Source organism: Euleptes europaea, chromosome 19 (genome assembly GCF_029931775.1).
Source record: "Euleptes europaea isolate rEulEur1 chromosome 19, rEulEur1.hap1, whole genome shotgun sequence".
NCBI classification, from domain to species: Eukaryota; Metazoa; Chordata; class Lepidosauria; order Squamata; family Sphaerodactylidae; genus Euleptes; species Euleptes europaea.
The window spans coordinates 26,398,098-26,419,964 of NC_079330.1; the positions used below are offsets into that span (position 1 = coordinate 26,398,098).

The 21,867-nt window shown below is 46.9% G+C and overlaps 1 protein-coding gene across 1 annotated transcript in view; it reads right to left on the minus strand.

The window, feature by feature from the left end:
- Nucleotides 1–21,867, minus strand: part of SSH2 (slingshot protein phosphatase 2) — a 141,891-nt gene that overhangs the window by 84,282 nt on the left and 35,742 nt on the right. The window contains exon 2 of the mRNA XM_056865375.1: nt 1,272–1,315. Within this exon, the coding sequence (XP_056721353.1) occupies nt 1,272–1,315 (44 nt within the window). The remainder of the gene's footprint in view (nt 1–1,271; nt 1,316–21,867) is intronic.

A 21,867-nucleotide genomic window follows, 5' to 3' on the forward strand; every position in this document is an offset into this window, starting at 1 on the left:
GACCCTGGGGTCAGTCATGCGTTTTCTCAGCTGAACCTACCTCCCAGGGTTGTGAGGATAAAATGGAGGGGGAAGTGACCCATGTGTGCATCTCTGAGCTCCATGGAGGAAGGCCCACAAGTTGCCCCAGAAGCCACAAATGGTTCATCCAGTCTAATGGAATGGTTTAGCCAGGACTGGCCCCCATTGGGGAGAATGGTGGGGTATAAAAGAAGTCAATTAAATTAAATACTCCAAGGCATTCTGGTTTTATTAAATATGCAGACTGACATTCCTACGGCAAACAAAGGACAGTGGCTGCTGAGTTTTCCACCCCGTGTATTAAAATAAGGTGAGGGAGGGGTGGAATCATTCACATGCAGAGAACAAAACTTTTAACTGGGCAAAGAGAGAAAGAAAAGATTTCCTCAGAGGCTCTTTTGCCCAGGCTTTATCTTCCCAGCCCCCTTGCAAGAGGAAGTCTCAGGACGGAGGTCAGCACACGAGCAACAGCCAGTCATTTCCCATGGCAAGAAACTATTTTAAATATGCCAAAAACGTTATCTATCTCTTGCTCGCACACACAGAAGTCAGGCTCAGCCCTGTACACAATAATCGCCATACCAGATTTGGGAGGGTGGGGGAGACACACACAATTGTTCTTTCCCACCCCCACCCCCCATCCAGGAGAGTTGTCACTGGGTAATTTGAAAAATAGGAAGGGCCTTGAGCGGCTGGCATCAGGGTGGGCTGGAAGAGCTACACAAAGATGATCCACAAAATGCTGGTGACCTTCACCTGTCCCTCCCTTCCAGCACCCAGCAAGTAGAAATAGTAGAAGAAGAAGTAGAAGTAGCAGAAGAAGAAGTAGAAGTAGCAGAAGAAGTAGCAGAAGAAGAAGAATAAGAAGTAGAAGAATAAGAAGTAGAGGAGTAGCAAGAGACCTTCTCTCTCCTTCCCTTACATTGCAGAAAGTTTGCAGGGAGGAGTCTCACTTGATGTCATCGATGAGAAAGGACGACTCTACCCCACAAAAATTCCCCCAGAACTAGCATGCACAGTGGACTCTGGCAAGGGGCAGCATCCCACCTCTCCCTTCGTATTACAGGAGAATCAGAAGCGTATCTCCCAGTTTTCAATTCTCCCCATGGTCCAGGAGAAGACAACAAGATCCTGCCCTGTCACTCAAGTTCTCTGCAAGCATTAAGAGACTCCAAGGACAGCCAGGACAGAAAACAATCAAGATTTGAGGACGCCTCTGTACTCATGCAAACCGGATGCAAAAGACTTACCTTCTGGGCTGGAACCTGCAATCATCTTCCCCACTATCCGCCTCCTGCATTTGGGGTGAGGGGTGGGGAGAAGAGAACAGAGAAGAAGGAAATAAATTAATACAATTGATCATCAACCTTCTGCTAACCTAACCCTAACCAGGGCTGGCCCAAGGCAGAACGTCCAAATACCATAGGCTAAGTAGAGTAAAATTTACTACCCTTTTGTGGCATAAACCTGATAGCCAACATAGCCACTTCGAGAGGGGGCCAGCCCTGACTACAGCATTCTATTTCGTTGGTTGGATGAACCATTTGTAGCTTCTGGGGGGTCTTGTGGACTACAGCATCATTTTGCAACCTTTCCAGATCCATGCCCCACCTTCAACCACCAGGCAGCAAGAAAAGAACCCAACCAGTTGCAAGCAAGAAGTGTAGTGGTTAAAAGCGGTGGTTTGGAACAGTGGACTATGATCTGGAGAACCAGGTTTGATTCCCCACTCCTCCACATGAGTGGCAGACTCTAAACTAGTGAACCGGGTTGGTTTCCCCACTCCTACACATGAAGCCAGCTGGGTGTCTTTGGGCTAGTCACACTCTCTCAGCCCCATCTACCTCACAGGGTGTCTGTTGTGGGGAGGGGGAGGAAAGGTGATTGTAAGCCAGTTTGATTCTTCCTTAAGTGATGGAGAAAGTTGGCATTTAAAAACCAACTCTTCTTCTTCTTCATTTGTATCCCACCTTTCTCCCCAATGGGGACCCAACGCAGCTTACATAATTCTCTATTTTATCCTCACGACAACCCTGTGCATTAGGTTAGGTTGAGAGACTGTGACTAGCTCAAGGTCACCTAGCGAGCTTCCATGGCACAAGTGGGGATTCGAACCTGGGTCTCCCAGATGCCAGTCTGACACTCATAACCATTGCACCACACTAGCTCTGCATGTGAGTCAAAGCTATGGCTTGACCAACATCAAGGCCAAGACTGTGGGCATCAGAACAAGACAAGGGCGGTAACCACAAGCTAAGCCCTAGCACTAAGTGCCATAGTGAGAAATAACTAGCCATCACAGCCATAGAAAAACTGACTCCACCCCCAAGTGAACCTGCCTTGTTGTCCTGCTGACCCACTATGGAAGGGGTGTCAAACATAAGGCCCGGGGGGCCGAATCTGACCCACAACTGGGCTGGCGAGTCCACTACAGGCTCACCAGCCAAGGCAGCCACCCCCCAGCCCAGATATGTCAATTATAAAAGACTGTTCAATAAAATACTGTAAGAGTGTTATTGTTTTAAGCATGTTTGTATTTTAAGTTTTAAAAAATGTAAAAAATAAAACTGTTAATTGGCCTTCCCTGGGTCTCCTATATGTATTTTCTTATTTATTATTTCAACTTCTACCTCGCTCTCCCCGGCCAAGGCTGGGCTCAGAACGACTTACAGAGGGGTATAACATCCCCTTAAATAGATAAAACCTTAAAAACAACATTTAAAATGGCCCCATAAAACGGCCAAACCAAACAGAAATGTCTTAAGTTATCCAGCACCTCTGAGGTGTAACATAAAGCTACATCTGGTGAGCAGGTGAATAAGATCCCAAGATGGAATATAAAGGTAAAGGTAGTTCCCTGTGTAAGCACCAGGTCATTTCTGACCCATGGGTGACGTCACATCCCGACGTTTACTAGGCAGACTTTGTTTGCGGGGTGGTTTGCCAGTGCCTTCCCCAGTCATCTTCCCTTTACCCCCAGCAAGCAGGGTACTCATTTTACCGACCTCGGAAGGATGGATGGCTGAGTCAGCCTTGAGCCGGCTACCTGAAACCGATTTCCGTCGGGATCGAACTCAGGTTGTGAGCAGAGCTTTGGACTGCAGTACTGCAGCTTACCACTCTGTGCCACGGGGCTCTTAAAATGGAATATAGGGGGGAAACATAACAGCAGTGGAGGTTAGGGGAGGCCAGCATTTATATATAAGGGAACCGTAGCTGGCCTCAACCATAAAGTTTGTCTCTCCAGTCCCTGGCATTCAATTTTATGGCACACATGTCCCGGCCCGACGGCCAAGTGACATTTATGTCATATCCGGCCCTCGTAACAAATGAGTTCGACGCCCCTGCACTAAGGAGGTATACAGAGAGAGGCAGGCTGCGCACTCTTGCAATCTATACATACCCACTAGCAGTAGGTCCTTGCAAAAAGCAGCAACCCCCCCCCCACGGTGGTTTTCCAAAGGCCTGTGAGCCAGCAAGCAACGGTCTGGACCTCTGGGTTGATCACCACTGGGTTACAAGACCCCTTCCCATCCTAGTGGGCACCCACAATGCATTTCTCCTTTACTACCACCGTTTTTCTTTTGACAGCACTTTTTTAAACTTCCAAAACTCTTCAAAAGTTCTCTGGCAACCAGGCGGCAGTTGAAAGGAAAGTTGTTTTGAAACAGTGACATTTTATATTGCTCCTTTTGGCAGCCACCAGAAGAAGGAACAAGGAAAAAAAAAAGCAGGACAGAAGCCTGGGCAGAAACTTGTCGGGACGTGTGCATGTGCGCATGTTAGCAATAAAAGTTGTAAGGGAAACCCAGCAACGATCAGACACTGACATCTTTGGGCTCAAAACAAATGACAAAAGTCTCAACACGCCGGCAAGATTTCATTTGCGCTCTTGGCACCGGCCCAAAGCAAGCCTAATTCTCCAATAACATTAGAGGGAAATGCTCAGTGCTTCAGAGATGTTAAATCTATGCAAGGCTGGGAGAAAAAGGGGAGGGGGGGAGATCAAACACACACGCTTTATCTGTGAAGCAGCAGATGGGGAGTCATGTGAGATCCAAAAAGCACGGGGCGGGGGGAGTGAAAGTGGCAGAAAGCTCTGAAGCTGGCAATGAAGCGCCGTCTCAAAAGAGACAGGGCAAAAGGGCATTTCAAGCCAACGCTAAGAAAGCAGATGGCATTCTTAGAGCAAATGCCCTGCGCTCCTCGATAGGGGAGCATTGCTGGGAATAGAGGCAGTATGTATATGCACCTCGTACAATGCCTGTGCAATTTATACATAAGATTGGGTAGAGACGGGTATTTAAGACCCTACCCCAAATAATTTCCAAATTCCATGTCACATAAGAACTGCTAGGATGGCTAGAGAAATGGATTCATGGCTTCAACAATAGAAGAAGAGTTGGTTTTAATATGCCGGCTTTCTCTCCCACTTAAGGAAGAATCAAACCGACTTACAGTCACCTTCCCTTCCCCTCCCCACAAAAACACCCTGTGAGGTAGGTGGGGCTGAGAGTGTGTGACTAGCCCAAGGTCATCCAGCTGGCTTCTTGTGTAGGAGCGGGGAAACAAATCCAGTTCACCAGATTAGCCGCCACTCATGTGGAGGAGTCGGGAATCAAACCCGGTCCTCCAGATCAGAGTCCACCGTTCCAAACCACCGCTCTTAACCACTACACCACGCTGGCTCCCAGCAATAGTCCAAACTTCGCCTGATGACAGGTAATTCTTAGAGGGTACCGGCAAGAGTCGCTGCTCCAAACGTCCCCGCTGATTGGAGAAAGGGGCAAGCCCAGAGTGGTGATTCATGCATAAGCAACCACTCGAGACGGATAATCCTGTTCTACGTTGCTGCCAGTGCAAAGCCAGGGCAGAACTACCCACTCTCTGCAAAGCCTAACTGGAAAGAGATATGGCCAGAACAACGGCTTGTGCAGAAGACTGATAAGAACCTTTAAGAGACAACTCTAGGGGTTATTTATGATACTGACACTGCTCACCTCGAGGGAAACGGCAGAGGATAACACGCCTCAGTGGTGCTTTCCCAGAGCAACTCAGCAAGAAATAAGCACCCGTTACGGAGAAGGTGGGCGGGTTGTGTGACTGCACAGATGAGCCCCCACAGAACCCCAGCTAAAGCTAAGCCACCTGTTGTTCTTTGTGGTCTCGGTGCATCACACCTGTAGGAAAAACAGCAAGCCGACTGCACCTGTTCCCTCCTCTGGGTAGATCAGGAAAAACTAGTCGTCTTTCCAAAGGACCTATCCAGTCTTGCACTGGTATCCAGGGCACAGCGCTTCACAAATGTGGCTGTGACTAAGTAGCGGATCTGCACAGATCGGACACAGGTCTACCCTTGACAAAAGCACCAGACTGTTGCCACCATCCCAGTAGGACGCAGTTTAATTGCAGACAGGAATTCTGCAATTTGTTAACAGTCTAAGCCAGTGGTTCTCAACCTTTTTTGCTCCATTTCCCCCTTTCACCATTGTTCAGAATATAATTCCCCCTTCCCAAAATAGTCATAAACTTTACTACATGTCACAGATTAAATTAAAAACAAACTACAATTTTACAGATTTTACATAATTTACAGGACATCACACTTTGCTGAATAATGGTCCCAATTCCCCCTCCCCGGAACCCTAAAATCCCCCCGGGGGGAATTCCCCCCTTGTTGACAACCCCTGGTCTAAGCAGTATAAGCAGCAAAACAATCCCTTTGCTGAAGTGCTGACTATCGTGGATGGAGAGGCCATTCTGAATTTCTTGGGGTGACTAGCACCAGCATGCTGCGGTGGTAGCATTGGACTAGGAGCTGGGAGGTGCAGGTTCAAGTCCCCGTTCTGCCACGGACGCTTGCTGGATCCCCTCAGGCCAGTCACACAACAGCCTACCTCACAGAGTTGTTGTGAAGATAAAATGGAGGGCAGCCACTTTGGGTCCCCTACTGTCGAGAAAGGTGGGGTATGAATGAAGTAAAATACTAAATGAAACTGTTTATACCTCAAAGATTCAGAATAAGGTATAGACCCATCTTTGCTGGGGGGGTGGGGCTGTAAAGTAGCAGGAACTGAAATTGATATTCAGAATGGGGGACCAGTTTAATGCCATCCTCCGATGGGAGAGAGGTAATAGCTTCTAGAAAGATAAGATTGGGACTAACTCTGAACGCTATCATGGGAGAACAAATCTGTTATCCAAGGGGTACTGCGCTAAAGATCCAGGAATATTAGGTGACACACTCCAACTTTTCCACATACTTGCCTAAACAAAGCAAGTTAAGAGACCATGGGCCTACGAATTGGGAGTCAAAGGTGCTGTTGAGAGGCAGGAGGGGGTTTTGATCTCTGAGAAGTTGACTGATTCTTAGAAAATGGTCCTTCAGTCCAAAAGAATGACAGGTGAAGGAGCGGTCACCGGGCTCCTACACCTGTCTGGTAAACCCTGGACCACTGTTTTCATATCGGAAGGGTAGGCGGAGGCAGGCTCATAAATTTGGCTACTGAACAGAATTTCTGGGTACACGGAGGAGTATCATCCATCTTTAAACTAAAGAGGCCCAAAAAGGAGGCCGTGGATTGTTGCCCGGGACTCTGAGGACTGCAGCCAAGCATGGCACCAAAGCGTAACTGTATGCACCATAGTTTTTGAGCAACAACCAACCATTTGCCTTGAGTGGCCAATTTGTTGTTTGGTGGGACACAGAGCTTCACCTTGGACCATTCTACTTCCCTGTTACCTTACAGAGGGTGATTTTTTTTGCGGGGGGGATGACATCTTTTCCCATATCTGGTATTGATACCTGGCTTGTATGGCTTGTGATGGGGGAGAGAGAGAGCGCACTACAGAGGAGTAAACTTTCCTTTCCGTACTGCCTTCCCTGTCAACATGCACAGAATGTGCTCTCTGTTCTCTTTTAAATTTTGGAGGCTTCTGTATGCAACTTAGAGCAGTTTATTATTAAGTGGAATCTATTGTATAAATGAGCCATTTTTGATCATTTATTGGCCTAGCTACAACTATTCACTGATTTCCTTGGAAGAAGTATTAATCTGTGTGTATGAGTATGTCTATGTGTTTGTAATGTCTAAATTCTTAAATAAAATATATTTCTAAAAATGTTTGGAGGCTTCCATTACATTGGAATTGGGGGGGATGGGGGAAGACAGCAAAAACAGCAAGCATTCCTTTTCAGATTGCACCTTGTACATATTTTCAAGCCTCTTTGCTGTTGGCAAGGTACAGAAAGGTTGCTTTGTGACTCCTTCGCTATTTGTCCGAGTGTAAGAAACACAAGCAGGGCAATAAGAGCATGTGATTTGGAATCCACCAGCAGAAAACAGACAGAGATGGTTTCTCTCCCTCTTCCAGTCTACTGATAACACCGCAAATAGCCACCCTAGGCATGAGCGGGCAGACAACTTGACATCTCTGTGGATCTACTTACAAGGCCAGCTGAGGAAGGCACCTTATGTATTATGTTGCTTGGCTGCCTCTGTATTGGAAAGTGTCATGCGGTTCACAGCATGAAACTAAAATCAAGCAGAGAGTGACATCCAGCACTGGACCCTTAACGATACATGCACACAAACACCAATTACAGCCTTTCCTCTAAAACAGTGGTTCCCAAAGTGAGCAGTACCACCCCCTGGGGGGCGATGGGATTACCTAGGGGGGCACTAAGAGGCAAGGGGGCAGCAGGGGGGCTCTAGAGGTGGGCCCCTTCAACTGTGTTGTTCACTAATTTACAACAGATCAAGCTATGGCACCATGCTGGCAAATTTGGTGGAAACTATCAGAATTTATTTCCCCAGACTTTGAAGAGCTGGTACCGCTGGGTCAAGTTCATCGGTTTTGCTGAACACATTTCAACTGAAAAGTTTTAATTTGATTTTGAATAGATGTGCAATTAATCGTTACTGTTTTGTTGTTATTATCTTCTTTAGTGCGTCATGCAAACCCCTGTTTTGAATGATGCTTTTTATAGGATAGGGTAGGGGGCGCTGGGACTGAGTTTGTGGAACCAAGAGGGCGGTGGCCCGAAAAGTTTGGGAACCACTGCTCTAAAATAACCCAGGGGTTTTAAAAGCCCTGAGACCCACAAAAGGGTCCCGCCAGCCTGCCTAGGAGGGTAACCAGGCAAGCTTTCTTTGACAGGTCATTTCTGCAACAGAACGAGCGCTGGCAACTGACTGTAAGATGGCAAGGGCACGTGAAGGAGAATGTCTGTGAAAGATCCCAGCATCCTGGGCAGGGGGAGAGACTCTATGGGAGGGGGTATTCCTTCTCTCAGGCAGGACCCAGGACTTTACAAACTCATCATTAGCACTTTGATTTGGACCCCGAAACAAAGCAAATAACCGTGTGTAGATCTTCCAGGACTGGTAGGTTGTATCCATTACAATTCCAGATGCTGCATTTTGGTCCAGCTGTTGTTTCCAAACCTGGCTTCTCCCCACCCTGACTCCAAGGTTATTGCTGCACCACTAGACACCACCTTTTCGTTCCAACGTCCAGTTCGTCTCCCCTGCATCCCCCAAAGGCCAAGGACCCAAACAAGCACATCTGTGTGTTTTCCTCCCAAGCAGTTAAAAACTCATCCCAGACTTGAAATATTCAGTTTTGCGAATAGGAGCAGCAGGGCACTCAACAAGGCCTCCCGCTTGGCCCAGCAAGTGTCTTTCCCCTCAACAGCTGCCAAGCCCTGGCTACTGAAACAAGGTTGTTGGGACATTGTGCCTGCTGAGCAGAAGCCCAAAGCTTTCTGGAACACCATTGAGGCCAAGCAGGTCCGACCGTTTCTCCTTACAGGCCGATCATCTTGCAGACTTCTCAAACCCAGGGCCCGCTATGAACTGACATCCACTTTGCCCCTCCATTTTCATTTCCCTTTCTAGCTACTCACGCTCCCCTATTCTTAAAAAAGGAGGCAGCTGCTGCCAGTGGGCACCCATTTTAGGTCTGGGGGCAACCAACAGTCACAGTAGGGTTGCCAACTTCCAGGTACTAGCTGCAGATCTCCTGCTATTACAACTGATCTCCAGCCAATAGAGATCAGTTCACCTGGAGAAAATGGCTGCTTTGGCAATTGGACTCTATGGCTCTATGGACTCTATCCCTCCCCTCCCCAAATCCCACCCTCCTCAGGCTCTGCCCCAAAAACCTCCCACCAGTGGCAAAGAGGGACCTGGCAATCCTAAGTCACAGCCTCCTAGATAGCCGCCCCATTTATTTGCAAAGCATAATTATTTGCAATTATTTGCAAAGCAAGCCCAATTTCCTCAGGTGGCATGGGTGACTTCACTAGCGCCTCTCCCTGTCCTCTTATTTTGGGTGCTGTGGAACACAGGTAGGATAATGCTGCTGCAGTCATCTTGTTTGTGGGCTTCCTAGAGGCACCTGGTTGACCCCTGTGTGAACAGACTGCTGGACTTGATGGATCTTGGTCTGCTCCAGCATGGCTTTTCTTATGTTCTTAAACATCATAGGGCAAAAAGAACACGGGCCTCTCACCAAGTATGGGGTATACAGCTTGCAGCAAACTGATGAAGCAACAGAGAGAAGAGGCCTCCAAGAGCCAGGCTGCCCCTCTCAGCCATCTCCATTACGCAGAGTTCGCAATATGCAAGCACACACTCCACCCACCCACCCCCAGTCAATGCAATGAGCAAATGGGACGGGGCTAAAAGCCAAACAGAATGCAAGGAGTGTATCTTGCCTATGCACGTTCTGAAAATGCAGTCGTAGCAGGACTCAACCCCCTTGCCAGCCAGTTGCCGCTGGAGAGGTCACCAGAAGACACGACTGCCCCCAGTCAAGACAAGAGTTCAGATCTTTGGAAATTGACCTTTTAGGGTCAGAAGAAGAAGAGTTGGTTTTTACATGCCGACTTTCTCTACCACTTAAGGCAGAATCAAACTGGCTTACAATCACCTTCCCTCCCCCTCCCCATAACAGAGAGCCTGTGAGGTAGGTGGGGCTGAGAGAGCTCTAAGAGAACTGTGACTAGCCCAAGTTCACCCAGCTGACTGCATGTGTAGGAGAGGGGAAACCAACCCAGTTCACCAGATTAGCATCTACTGCTCATGTGGAGGAGTGGGGAATTGAACCCGGTTCTCCAGATTAGAGTCTACTGCTCCAAACCACCACTCGCAACCACTACACCATGCAGAACAAGCAGGTAGTGCCGGCGATGCACAGCTTGCAGTGCGACCAACTGAATAGAAGCTTCAACTGGAGCGAGGGAGAAGAGGAAACCCTCCTGCTGTTCCCTGTGAGGCTGGCCCAGGTTTGTACATTTCCCAGAGGACTTCTGTTGTTTTTAGCCAGACTACTAATGACCAGGTCCAAGCCATTTCTCCCCAATCGCTCCCTGTCATTTGTCGAGTCTTGTTCATTTGAAGACATCGCTTGGGACCGTTCACCACCACCACCCCAAAAGTCTTTTTATCTGCAACCGGCGTGAAATCCTAGAGGAGCCAAACATGTTCAGTTGTCCTTTCCCTCATGCTTGAGGCACTGTGCCACCACCCCTTTTGAGCTTTGGAAGTCAGTTGTCAATGGAAATGGAAGTCAGTTGTCAACAAGCTGTCTCAGAGAACTAAGGCAGTGGCTAAAGAGCTGGATGACAGAGCCAGCACCTGCAGACCTGCAGCATGGATATTTCCCCAGGGTAACCATTTTATTGTATTTATTGTATTTAATTTATATCCCGCTGTTTCCCAATTAAGTCGGGCTCAGGGCAGCTTCCAACAAGTAGAGTACCCAGCTTGCTGGGGGTAAAGGGACGATGACTGGGGAAGGCACTGGCAAACCACCCCGCAAACAATGTCTGCCTTGGAAACGTCGGGATGTGACGTCACCCCATGGGTCAGGAATGACCCGGTGCTTGCACAGGGGACCTTTACCTTTTAAAACATTTTACAAGCCAGTTACAGATGGCAACTAATTCCACACCTGCTGTAAATACTAAATTCCCCCCCCCCATGGTAAGGTGGGTTCATAATGGTCATAGGCAGAGGCCCAGCGGTGACCTAACTGCCGATCCTCAGGGACTGGAGACAAGAAGAGAAACAGGGAAAAGAGAAGGGCTCACTCAGCAAAGGGGAAAAGGAAAGGAGAAGGGAAAAAGAGGAAGGGAAGGATGGACAAAGGGGAGGAGGGGAGGGAAAAAGGAGAGAGGAAGGGGGGAAAGAAGGGGGGAAGGCAGGCCCAACTGATCTACTAAACCGTTGCTGCCTCAACAGTGCATCTGCGGCTCGCTCCTACTCAGAGACGGACCAAACCACGACTTGCTGTTTAAAACTATGTCACTAGAGGGAAGCAAACACAAAGCAGAGAGGTCTCCCCGTTCCTAGCTGGGGTCCATTGCTCCCTTCAAATCTCTCTTTTGAGCAGAACAAACAATCAAGGAAAGCAGGGATGATGGGACAGCTAAGGACCAAGTCATATGATACGAAGCCCTCGTGGCCACCACAAGGACTTGGGGAGCTCCACACACCCCCACACACCCATGTGTAAATTTCCCAATGGAGCAAACAGCAGCGCCTCAGGCAGTTCCGGTTCAAGAAAATGGTTATGGGGGGTGTCTGAAGCCTCTTTGCCAAGCATGCCGATCAGAATTGGGCCCCTGCACCTCTAGGGAAGCTTAGGACCCCCAGCGCACATATAATCCAAAGACCTTGTGTAGGTTGTAAGGCCTTTAGCATCATGTGAATCAGCTCTAATTCTACATATGAATTCAACTCCCTGTCTTGCTCACCAATTGCTTGGAGGGACTAAGTTAAAAATAGATAACCTCAGTTGAAAAGAAAGAAAGAGAGAAGATTTGGAACAGAAACACTTGCTCAACATTTTGGAACTTTCTGCTGAAGGATGGGGCAAGGGCCACTAGTTTAAAGGTAAAGGTAGTCCCCTGGGAAAGCGCTGGGTCATTCCTGACCCACAGGGTGACATCACATCCCAACGTTTACTAGCCAGACTATGTTTACAGGGTGGTTTGCCATTGCCTTCCCCAGTCATCTACACTGAGTGCTGGGTGCTCATTTTACTGACCTCAGAAGGATGGAAGGCTGAGTCAACCTTGAGCCGGCTACCTGAAACCGACTTTTGTCGGGATTGAACTCAGGTTGTGCGCAGAGCTTTCACTGCAGGTCTGCAGCTTATCACTCTGCACCACGCGGCTTCTGGCCACTACTTTAAAAAGGTAAAGGTAAAGGTCCCCTGTGCAAGGACCGGGTCATTCCTGACCCATGGGGTGACGTCACATCCCGACGTTTACTAGGCAGACTTTGTTTACGGGGTGGTTTCCCAGTCGTCTTCCCTTTACCCCCAGCAAGCTGGGTACTCATTTGACCGACCTCGGAAGGATGGAAGGCTGAGTCAACCTTGAGCTGGCTACCTGAAACCAACTTCTATTGGGATCGAACTCAGGTAGTGAGCAGAGCCTGGACTGCAGTACTGCAGCTTACCACTCTGTGCCACGGGGCACCTGGCCACTAGTTTAGATAACTTGAAAATAGAAATAGACAAATCCAAGGAGGAGAGGTCCATCAAGGGCCATTAGTCAAGACAACTCAACGGAACCTCCATGTTCATTGACAATATACTTCTAAATGCCAGTTGTTGGGAGGAAGGGCAAACAGGGTACCAGAAGGCTGCTAAAGAAAACATTCCGCCCCACCTTCCCCAGCCGAGTGGATCTTTGGGGAACGAATAATCACTGCTGTGTAACACGCAAGGCCCCATTGTTTAAGCAGCACTGTTACCAGGTTGCTCCTGCTAAAGAGGAGGGAGCGCCTTAGAAAGCTGCATTCAGAACCAACCCACGCCTGCTTCAGCCACACAAGCCAGAAACAACACCAGACAACAGTCAAAGAAAACAAGGGCGGGCCAAAAAGGGACTGCAAAGTATTAATAAAACGACAGTAACAGCAATAATGAAAAGCACACACTTTGGAAGAGCCAAGATTGCCTGGGATTTGGCTTCAGAGAAACCACGGGGTGACAGGAAACCATCGAGAGGTCCACGCATTGAGGTCTGAAACAACAAGCCCGAGTTCAAGCTATCACCGCAGAGCCTGCAAAAAGTCCACTAAGGAACCAAACCATGTGCGGAGTGAGGCCTTTGTCATTCTACGTGGAGGAAAGAGGAAGGGAAGCAGACGAAAGTTCACCCAAGGGTCTTCTGAGACCCTTCTCCAAAACCACAGCTCCTCTCCATTTCTCCCACCCACTAAAAGAACCTTCCAGGGTCTATCTGGAAGGTGCTCCAGGCAGTAATGAGAAAGGGGTGGACCCCAAGAGTCCACACAGAGGGAATTCCCACCAACAACTCAAAATGGGAACATGGCAGCAAGACTTCTGAACAGCACACTAAGGCTTTGAAAGCTAGTCCCAGTTTCAGTCATTAACGGAACATATTGCATAAATAGTATAAGGCACATGACTTTGGCACTGTCCTTTTCTTACTTGTAAGCCAGGAAGAAAGTAGATTCTTTTGAAATGTGGTGTTGGAGGAGAGTGTTACGGATACCGTGGACTGCCATAAAAACTAATCAGTGGGTTAGAGATCAAATCAAGCCTGAACTGACCCTAGAAGCTAAAATGACTAAACTGAGGCTATCGTATTTTGGTCACATTATGAGAATACAAGAGTCACTGGAAAAGACAGTCATGCTAGGAAAAGTTGAGGGCAGCAGGAAAAGAGGAAGACCAAACAAGAGATGGACTGACTCAATAAAGGAAGTTACAGCCCTCAATTTGCAAGATCTGAGCAAGGCTGTCAAAGACAGGACATTTTGGAGGACACTGATTCATAGGGTTGCCATGAGTCGGAAGCGACTTGACAGCACTTCACACACACACGCAAGCCAGGTTCCCTTAATAAATTTGCACTGCACCTCTAGCGTTATTATACCAAATCACTGCTTAGTTGCAGCTTGGCTGACCTCCAGGCCATCTCTTCCAAAGCAGCACTGGGTCAAGGAGTTATTTATTTAGAAAGCTTGAATGCCATGCTGTCTCTCCAGACTGGCTTTGCAAGCCGCTTGCAACAAAAGAAAACAGACAATAAATAAAAATGGACCGTATCAATAATAATATTTTATTATAAACATAACACATATTGACAGAAACCCATTTCTACTGCTTTAGAAATTAGTACACTGACACTTTGATTGGGGTCAGTGCTGCAGGCTCTAAGCTCCACAGACTTGTAACCCGGTAGACAGGTGGTAGTCTTCACCCACCATGAAGTGGCACAAGGTGTTTTGAAAAACATCCCACAGAAATAGAGGCAAGATAAAACAACCTTTGAAGCCACAACTAAGCAAGTTGGAGTGTTTTTTTCTTTACAACAATGGGAGGCAAATATTATTTCTAGACAAGCAGAGAATTATTCATTTGTTTACTCTTACGTATAAATATACTGCTGAATTATACCCCAAACAAAGAATTTTTTTAAGGAGGTAGGACAATTACAGCCCACTCCTGAAACCTGCAGCGGCCGGGGACGGCGTGGCTGTGGCACCGCCACTGCGCCTCCACAGAGGTTTCGCGGCCACTGCAGAGGGGGAAAAGGGCATTTCCCCCCAAAAAAAAATTAAAAGGGGGGAAGCCCCATAGAGAACAGCGATGCTGTTCCAACAAAAAGCTGGCGCAGCACCGCTGTTACAAAAGGGGACGTTCCTGGGCTGAAAGTGGTTAGGAAGCTGCCTATCAGCAGCTCCGCCCCCAAATGCCCCGGAAACGCCTCCCAGGACACCAGCGCGACTACTTGCACTGGCAGGACGCCAGTGGCAGGCCCAGCCGGCGTCTGAGGGCCGTGTTGCCGCGGCCATCCAGGAGGGCCAGCCCAACTGGCACTACACTGGCATCCGTGCCAGTTTGCACGGCACAAGTGACACGGACACCGGCGTTGGGGTCACATCGCCTCCTAAGGAAAGCGCTCTTAAAAGTTTAATGTGTGTGTGTTAAGTGCCGCTTTCAACTCATGGAGACCCTATAAATCAAAGTCTTCCCAAATGTCCTATCGTTAACAGCCTTGCTCAGGTCTTGCAAACTGAGGGCTGTGGCTGCCTTTATTGAGTCAGACAGCTTTGGACTTTCCTTTTGCATCCATGCACATCAACAATATGAGATGCCAAAAAGCTAGAGTAAAATCTGAGCAGGGACTTCTGCAGGTGCCACCCTGCAAATGGGCAAAAATTCTTAACTGCTAGCATGCTGGAGAGCCAGGATGGTGTAGTGGTTAAAAGCGGTGGTTTGGAGTGGTGGACTCTGATCTGGAGAACCGGGTTTGATTCCCCACTCCGCCACATGAGCGGCGAAGGCTAATCTGGTGAACTGGATTTTTCCCCCCGCTCCTATACATGAAGCCAGCTGGGTGACCTTGGGCAAGTCACAGCTCTGTTAGAGCTCTCTCAGCCTCCCCTACCTCACAAGGTGTCTGTTGAAGGGAGGGGAAGGTGAATGTAAGCCGGTGTGAGTCTCTCTTAAGTGGTAGAAAAGGCGGCATATAAAAACCAACTCTTCTTCTCCACTGCAGCTCCCACCTTATGGAAGGGCCTGCCTGCTAAGGTCAGAAAGACTCCCTCTCTCCTGGCTTTCCGCAAGCTACACAAAACTGAATTATTCAGGAGGGCACTTTTACAAAGGTAAGAGGGCTTTATCATAACGGAATGGTTCAAGAAGAACCCTTTAGTAAAGGTACAGACTGTGCAACATACTATTGTATATAGTATTCGCTGATCTGTCACTGTATATATCATCCCGTTATGTAATTTCTGCATCATTTAGTATGCCGTTAATAGTTGGGTTTTGTTTTAGTTCGTTCCAGATGTTTAGCTGGTTTTAATTTCCACAATCATAATCCTATTATGTTGCTTACTGGATGGCCCAGCCCATTGACTGCACTGATTTACACTGTGTAATCCGCCTTGAGAAAGGCAGACTATAAATAATGTAAATAAATACTGCTTCACCCCCACCCCCAAGGAGCCAGGACAGTGCCTTCTTCAACACCAAGTTCTCAGAGGACCTTGCAAACCTACCGGCGTGCTCTACCAGTTTCCCGCAGGCAGCTGGAAATTCCTGAGCAGCGGTCTCAGGGGTGGCTTCCTTGGAGGAGAGCACACGGGATCCTTGCTGTGTTTTTGCAAGGCATGTTCGGCACGGAGAAAACAGGTAGGCAAACAGCCAGCTGTCGCTCATCTCCCCTGTTTGCCCAAGAAGGTGGCTAACACCTTGGCTTGCAGACAGTCCCAGGTTCAATCCACGGCATCTCCAGTTAAAGGGACTAGGCAAGTAGGTGATGTGAAAGACCCCTGCCTGAGACCCTGGACAGCCACTGCCAGTCTGAGTAGACAATACTGACTTTGATGGACCAAGGGTCTGATTCAGTATAAGGCAGCTTTATGTGTGTTCATGCCAACAGGCATACCAACTAAAAACAACCACACAACCAAAGCATCCAAGTGTTTTATTTTTAAGTCAGATTCTTATAAAAAGTGTGTGTGTGTGTGTGTGTGTGTGTGTGTGTGTAAGAAGTGCCGTCAAGTCGCAGCCGACTTATGGCAACCCAGTAAAGTTTTCAAGGCAAGAGACTAAAAAAGGTGATTTGACATTGCCTTCCTCTGCATAATGACCTTGGTATTCCTTGGTGGTTTCCCATCCAAGTACTAGTCAGGGATGACCCTGCTTAGCTTCTGAGATCTGGCATGATCAGGCTAGCCTGTGCCATCCAGGTCAGGGTCTTCTAAAAATACAAAACATTATCATAATTGTATTAATCTGCCTGATATCATGTTTTGTTTCCTCATAAAAATACAAAACATAATCTCAGACATATTAATAAAATAATTATAATAAAATAAAACTAGCTGCCTCTTCTTACATTAGTCACTCCAGCCATTGGCTGAGCTGCTGTGATGTCACTGGAATGTTCTATGCTCATCGTTAAAGCAATATCAGTTCCTTCAAAAGCAAACAGAATGCATGAGGAACACAACCACCAAAGCCTGATTTCTTCTTCCCACATGCAAGACTTGAGACTTCTTCCTTCACTAGCTAACTTCCACCTGCTGAACTATTTCTCTCTAGGCCCCATTCAAGCAAGCACAGTATGTATTATAGTTTGAAGCCATTGAACGCCACCGAAGAAATCTCTTTTTAGCCATTAGTGCCTATAGCAAAAAAAAGAAAAAGAAAAAGTTTAGCTACAAGCTAACTACTAGAGAGAAGGTCATGGCCGAACACTGTTTTGAGAGAACACATTTGGAGATGTGGGGTACTGCAGTGGCAGCTTTGCCAACTCAGGCAGCCTAACATGCCAGAATAAGTGGGGAAATCAGGGGGGTGGGCAGGAAGAAAGAAATACAACATTTCAAAACCCTTTCCTCAAGCACCCTGATACATCAGGGTGGAGGAAGAATGCTTGTCAACATAAAGGTATGAAAAGGCTTCTTTAACACAATCAGATTTTGTCTTCCAGCTGTTGGACCTGGTGCAAGCCAACTCAATGTTTCTAACAGTGCAATTAAAGGCGAGTAAATTGTTACCTAGTATTGCTGGAATAACAAAGAGGCAGGTTTCCAAGTAACAGCAATCCATAAAATCGCCTTAACGTAGAAGGGCCTCTAGCTGAGAGTTTTAGGCCTGTAAAGAAAATGGGGGGGGGGGGAGAGAAGAGGGTGGCGTCCAGTATGCCCAACCCATCCAATGGAGCTGGGAACCACTGAAGAAAACGGATGAGTGTGCAAGAAGTAAATGGTTCAGAACATGATGTGGATAGAGTGGGGCAACTGGTTTAGTTTGCTGCAACAGAGAAGTCAAACACCAGCCGACGCATGCATGCATTAACCACACGGCTCTCGCATTCATGAATGCGGCAAAATCTTTTCACTTCTATTGCACATTTTAGTGTGAAAACATGAAGTGCCATGACAGGAGTAAAATGAGAAAGCTAGGTTTGTGTCCGGAAAGGGAGTGTTGAGAGACGGAAAAATCCATCTTTCCTGTTAAACTGATGCTTTCAAATCAATTTTCATCCTCAATTGTGAAGTTTAAGAGCGTTTCCTGAACTTCTGGTAGCTGATGTGACCCACAGTCACATGCATCTTCCCCCAAACCCCAGGGTGTTTCCTGGCACAATTTAAAGTGCTGGTCATGACTGCAGATGTGAAGACCGGAGGGGTGTGTGTGAGAGAAAACATGTTTCCCCCTCAATAACTTTTTGCAGCTTTTCCTATGGAAAAATTGAGAGCCAGAGTGATGTAATGGTTAATGTGTGGAACTAGGACCTGGGAAACCCAAATCCCCAATTGGCACCATGGAAGCTTGCTGGGTGACCTTAGGCCAGTCATACACTCTCAGCCCTGACCCTGGCTAGTATTTGGATGGGAGACCTCCAAGAATTACCAAGGTCATGATGCGGAGGCAGTCAATGTCAAACCACCTCTGAATGTCTTGCCTTGAAAACCCTACAGGGTCACCCTAAATCAGCTGTGACTTGGCGATTTTAAAAAAGTGGGAAATTCGGGGAAATACTAAAAAAAACTTCTATGAACTATTTGAAACACATGAAATGCTTTTCACGACAATGTTTTACTCACTCAAAATGTACAGCACAAAAAGTTCTATGCAAGATAGTCCACAGCTATAGATAATTCTTATGTATACTGCAGACAAACATTTTCAAGGATACGTTTATTGTTTAAATAAGTACAATTCTGGCAAGAATATGCTATAATGTGTTTGAAACAGCATTGAAGAATTCAGTTTTGAAGTTCAGCTCTGTGTATGCTGCTAGTCCTAATGTGACTGACTGTATGAGACTGTTTACTATCCAAATAATTCTTTTTAATACAAAATTTGTTTTCAAGCATCAACTTTTATTTTTCCTGCCTCTCAGATGGCAAAATCTAAGATGCGAGTGCCAAGAAAACATTGGGTGCAACAGTTTGCAACTCTCTACAGTACGGGCCTACTTGCAACTTTGCTCTAAAAAATTGTTCCCCCTGCCCACCCACGGCTTCAAAATTCCTGGAAATTTTACATCTCTTGTCATGGGCTTAAAGACCCAAATGGTCTGGGACCAGGACAGCTGAAGGACTCCTGTTCCTGTCCGCCAAAATCAACTTTTGAGGGCTTTCTGTGCACATCCCCCCCCTCTGGAATTACACTGGTGCCTACCAGGGACACTGCCTTCTCCACAGTGGCACCCAATTACAGAGTTTCACTTGGCACCAGCTGACAAGAGTCCTGTCCTTCTGTACCTTCGGTGTTCGAAGGGCTACACTGTGATCACAGACCTACATGGCTACCTCCCCCCAATCTGCTGCAGCATAAAAGAGAGAGAGGAAGCCTCAATCTCAATACAGCTCTACTGAGGCACAAGCTTTTGTGAATGAGAACCCAGTCTGTCAGATGCATGAAGTGTTACCTTAAATTGGCATACACATAAACACCCATGCCCATGGGGGAAAGGCCTCAAGACTGCAAGAGGAATGGGCTGAGACATTCCTGGGCACAGAATGTCAGCATCTGAACTTTGCACTGATGCCTCCCAGACTGTTCCTCTTGCCGCTCAAGGCCCTTTTAGCCCAGTCTGCAAACCACCACCACCCACACTCAGGCAATCCAAGAACAACACTGCTTGCATCTGACAAACTGGCCTGTAGTCCATGAAAGCTGAGACTAGAGTGCATTTTGTAATTTTTTTTGTTAATAATGGTTAACCGTAGTGCATTTTGTTGTAGTGTTAACTAGCTTAAAGAAGAGATTAAATAAAAGTGTTGAGAGACTTTTTTGGTTTTGTTGTTAAGAGGGTGGGATTTCTCCTCCCTGCCCCTGGACATTTTAATTGCTTTAATTCTGAACAGCTTCAACCTGCTGCTGTGATGTACTATTTATTCCTGCCCGTTGAACGGTTTTCATATCTATTTTTGAATAATGTTTGTTCTATGTTTATCTTTTAACACTCCTTCAATATTAGGCTCAGGAAGCACGTCAACCAGTTCCTGCTCCCCAACATTTCAAGGAAGGGGAGACGAAAGACAGACAAAATACAGAAGGTATCGGCTAGCTTCCCGACAGTGCCACAACGTAGAACAGGCTGATTCCTTGTAACTGTAGGCATGCGTGTTGCCAGGGCTGGGTGAAGCGTCAGAAATCTCTTTTAAACTTAGCTCTCGAGGGTTCCCATCATCACTTCATGCAGAGTCTGTTCTTAAATGTGTGATGCACAGAGTGTGAAGAACAGCCAATGACAAAAATAATCCCCACTGTTATAGACAAGCACAGAACAAGACTCAGTTCCATAAGGACTTGGGATATACCTTCTTAAGATGCCCCCATTTCCCAAAACTCCTTGAGAAAGGGAGGAGAGTAACCCTATTCCTACTTGCCTCTGACACCATCTGTTCTCACCCCTCCACCCAGCACACCCCAGCAGCCCATTAAAAACCAAGGTCACAAATCTTGTATTTCCTTAGTAACAGATCTGTTGTGTCCCCTCCCCAATCCCATAATCTACACGGGATTTGCATTCTTTGCAGCAGGAATAGCATTTGATGACATCAGCATGGCACAGGGGATGAACGCACATGCGGGGGAAGGATGGGGCCCATTGAAACCAGATGTTCTTGTTATATCACGGAGCAGCTGCCAGAGTGCACTCGGCCAGGCCAACTTCCGATCCGGCAAAGGGGAGGAGGAATTCACCCATGTGCTTGGATGGGGACTTCAAAAGGCAGGGAGGGGGTCCTCTCCCCCCTCCCCCTCCCTATCCTTTGAAAAGGGCACAGAAGATGCCAAGGCAGTTTCCTTCACCTCCCATCCACCCTTCTTTCCTCAGTGATGCATAAAGGATCAAAACACGCTGAGAAATCTTTAATATTGGACGTTGGAAACAACATTCTAACCTCATGCCAACTTTAACTGCTTTCAATTAGTTCTTTAAAAAAAACACCCAAACCCCACCCAACTTCATTTTGAGGCTCAATTGGACTATAAAAGAGCTGGACGATGGGGCCCCAGATCAAGAGCCGCCCTTTTGGACCAGACCAAAAGCTGGCACATCAATCCAACATCCTGTTTCTATCAGTGGCCATATAACAAGCCATGGTCACCCCATGCGCTTCTGGAAATTCTAGGCTGGATTGCCACTACATACTCCATGTGCTGCTGTCCTTAGAGTGGGCCTTGACAAATTTTCTTTGGCTCTAGGAGCCAGCTCCAAAATTCAGGAGCCAGACTTATTCTTTCAGCCTTCAGGGTTTGGGGTTTTAATGACCATATTGTCTAATTATTACTACCACATAGCCTAATCCTAACCCCTTCGCAGTTCCTAATAGTTTTGCTAAAGCAATTACAAAAGAGTGTTGCATGCAGATACAGGGGTGACCCACGTTGTCATCACAACAACAAAAAGTTATCTTGTTCCTCTTGCCAAACACCTCACAAGTGAACTCCCAAAGAAATTATTAAATTTAACCTGCTAATAGTGCACAAATGGATATTGTATTCTATTTTACCACAAAACAGTTTAAATGTATGTTTCTTTTTAAACTACTATGATATAACCTATATAGTTTTTAAGTTACCTTCTGAAATATCTTTGTATTGTTTGTTTTAACTTTCTATTGGCGAAACGCCGCAATAAATTTTTACTACTACTACTACACCTCACAATTCCTTATGATTCCATTATTACTTCAAAAAACTCCATTTAATTGAGTACTGGTCTAGTATAGAAAGCAATGGGATAAGAAATTAATCCATCCACCACCACTGAATGGTGTAAAGTTACATTTACATATAAATGTATTAACAGCAACAACATGC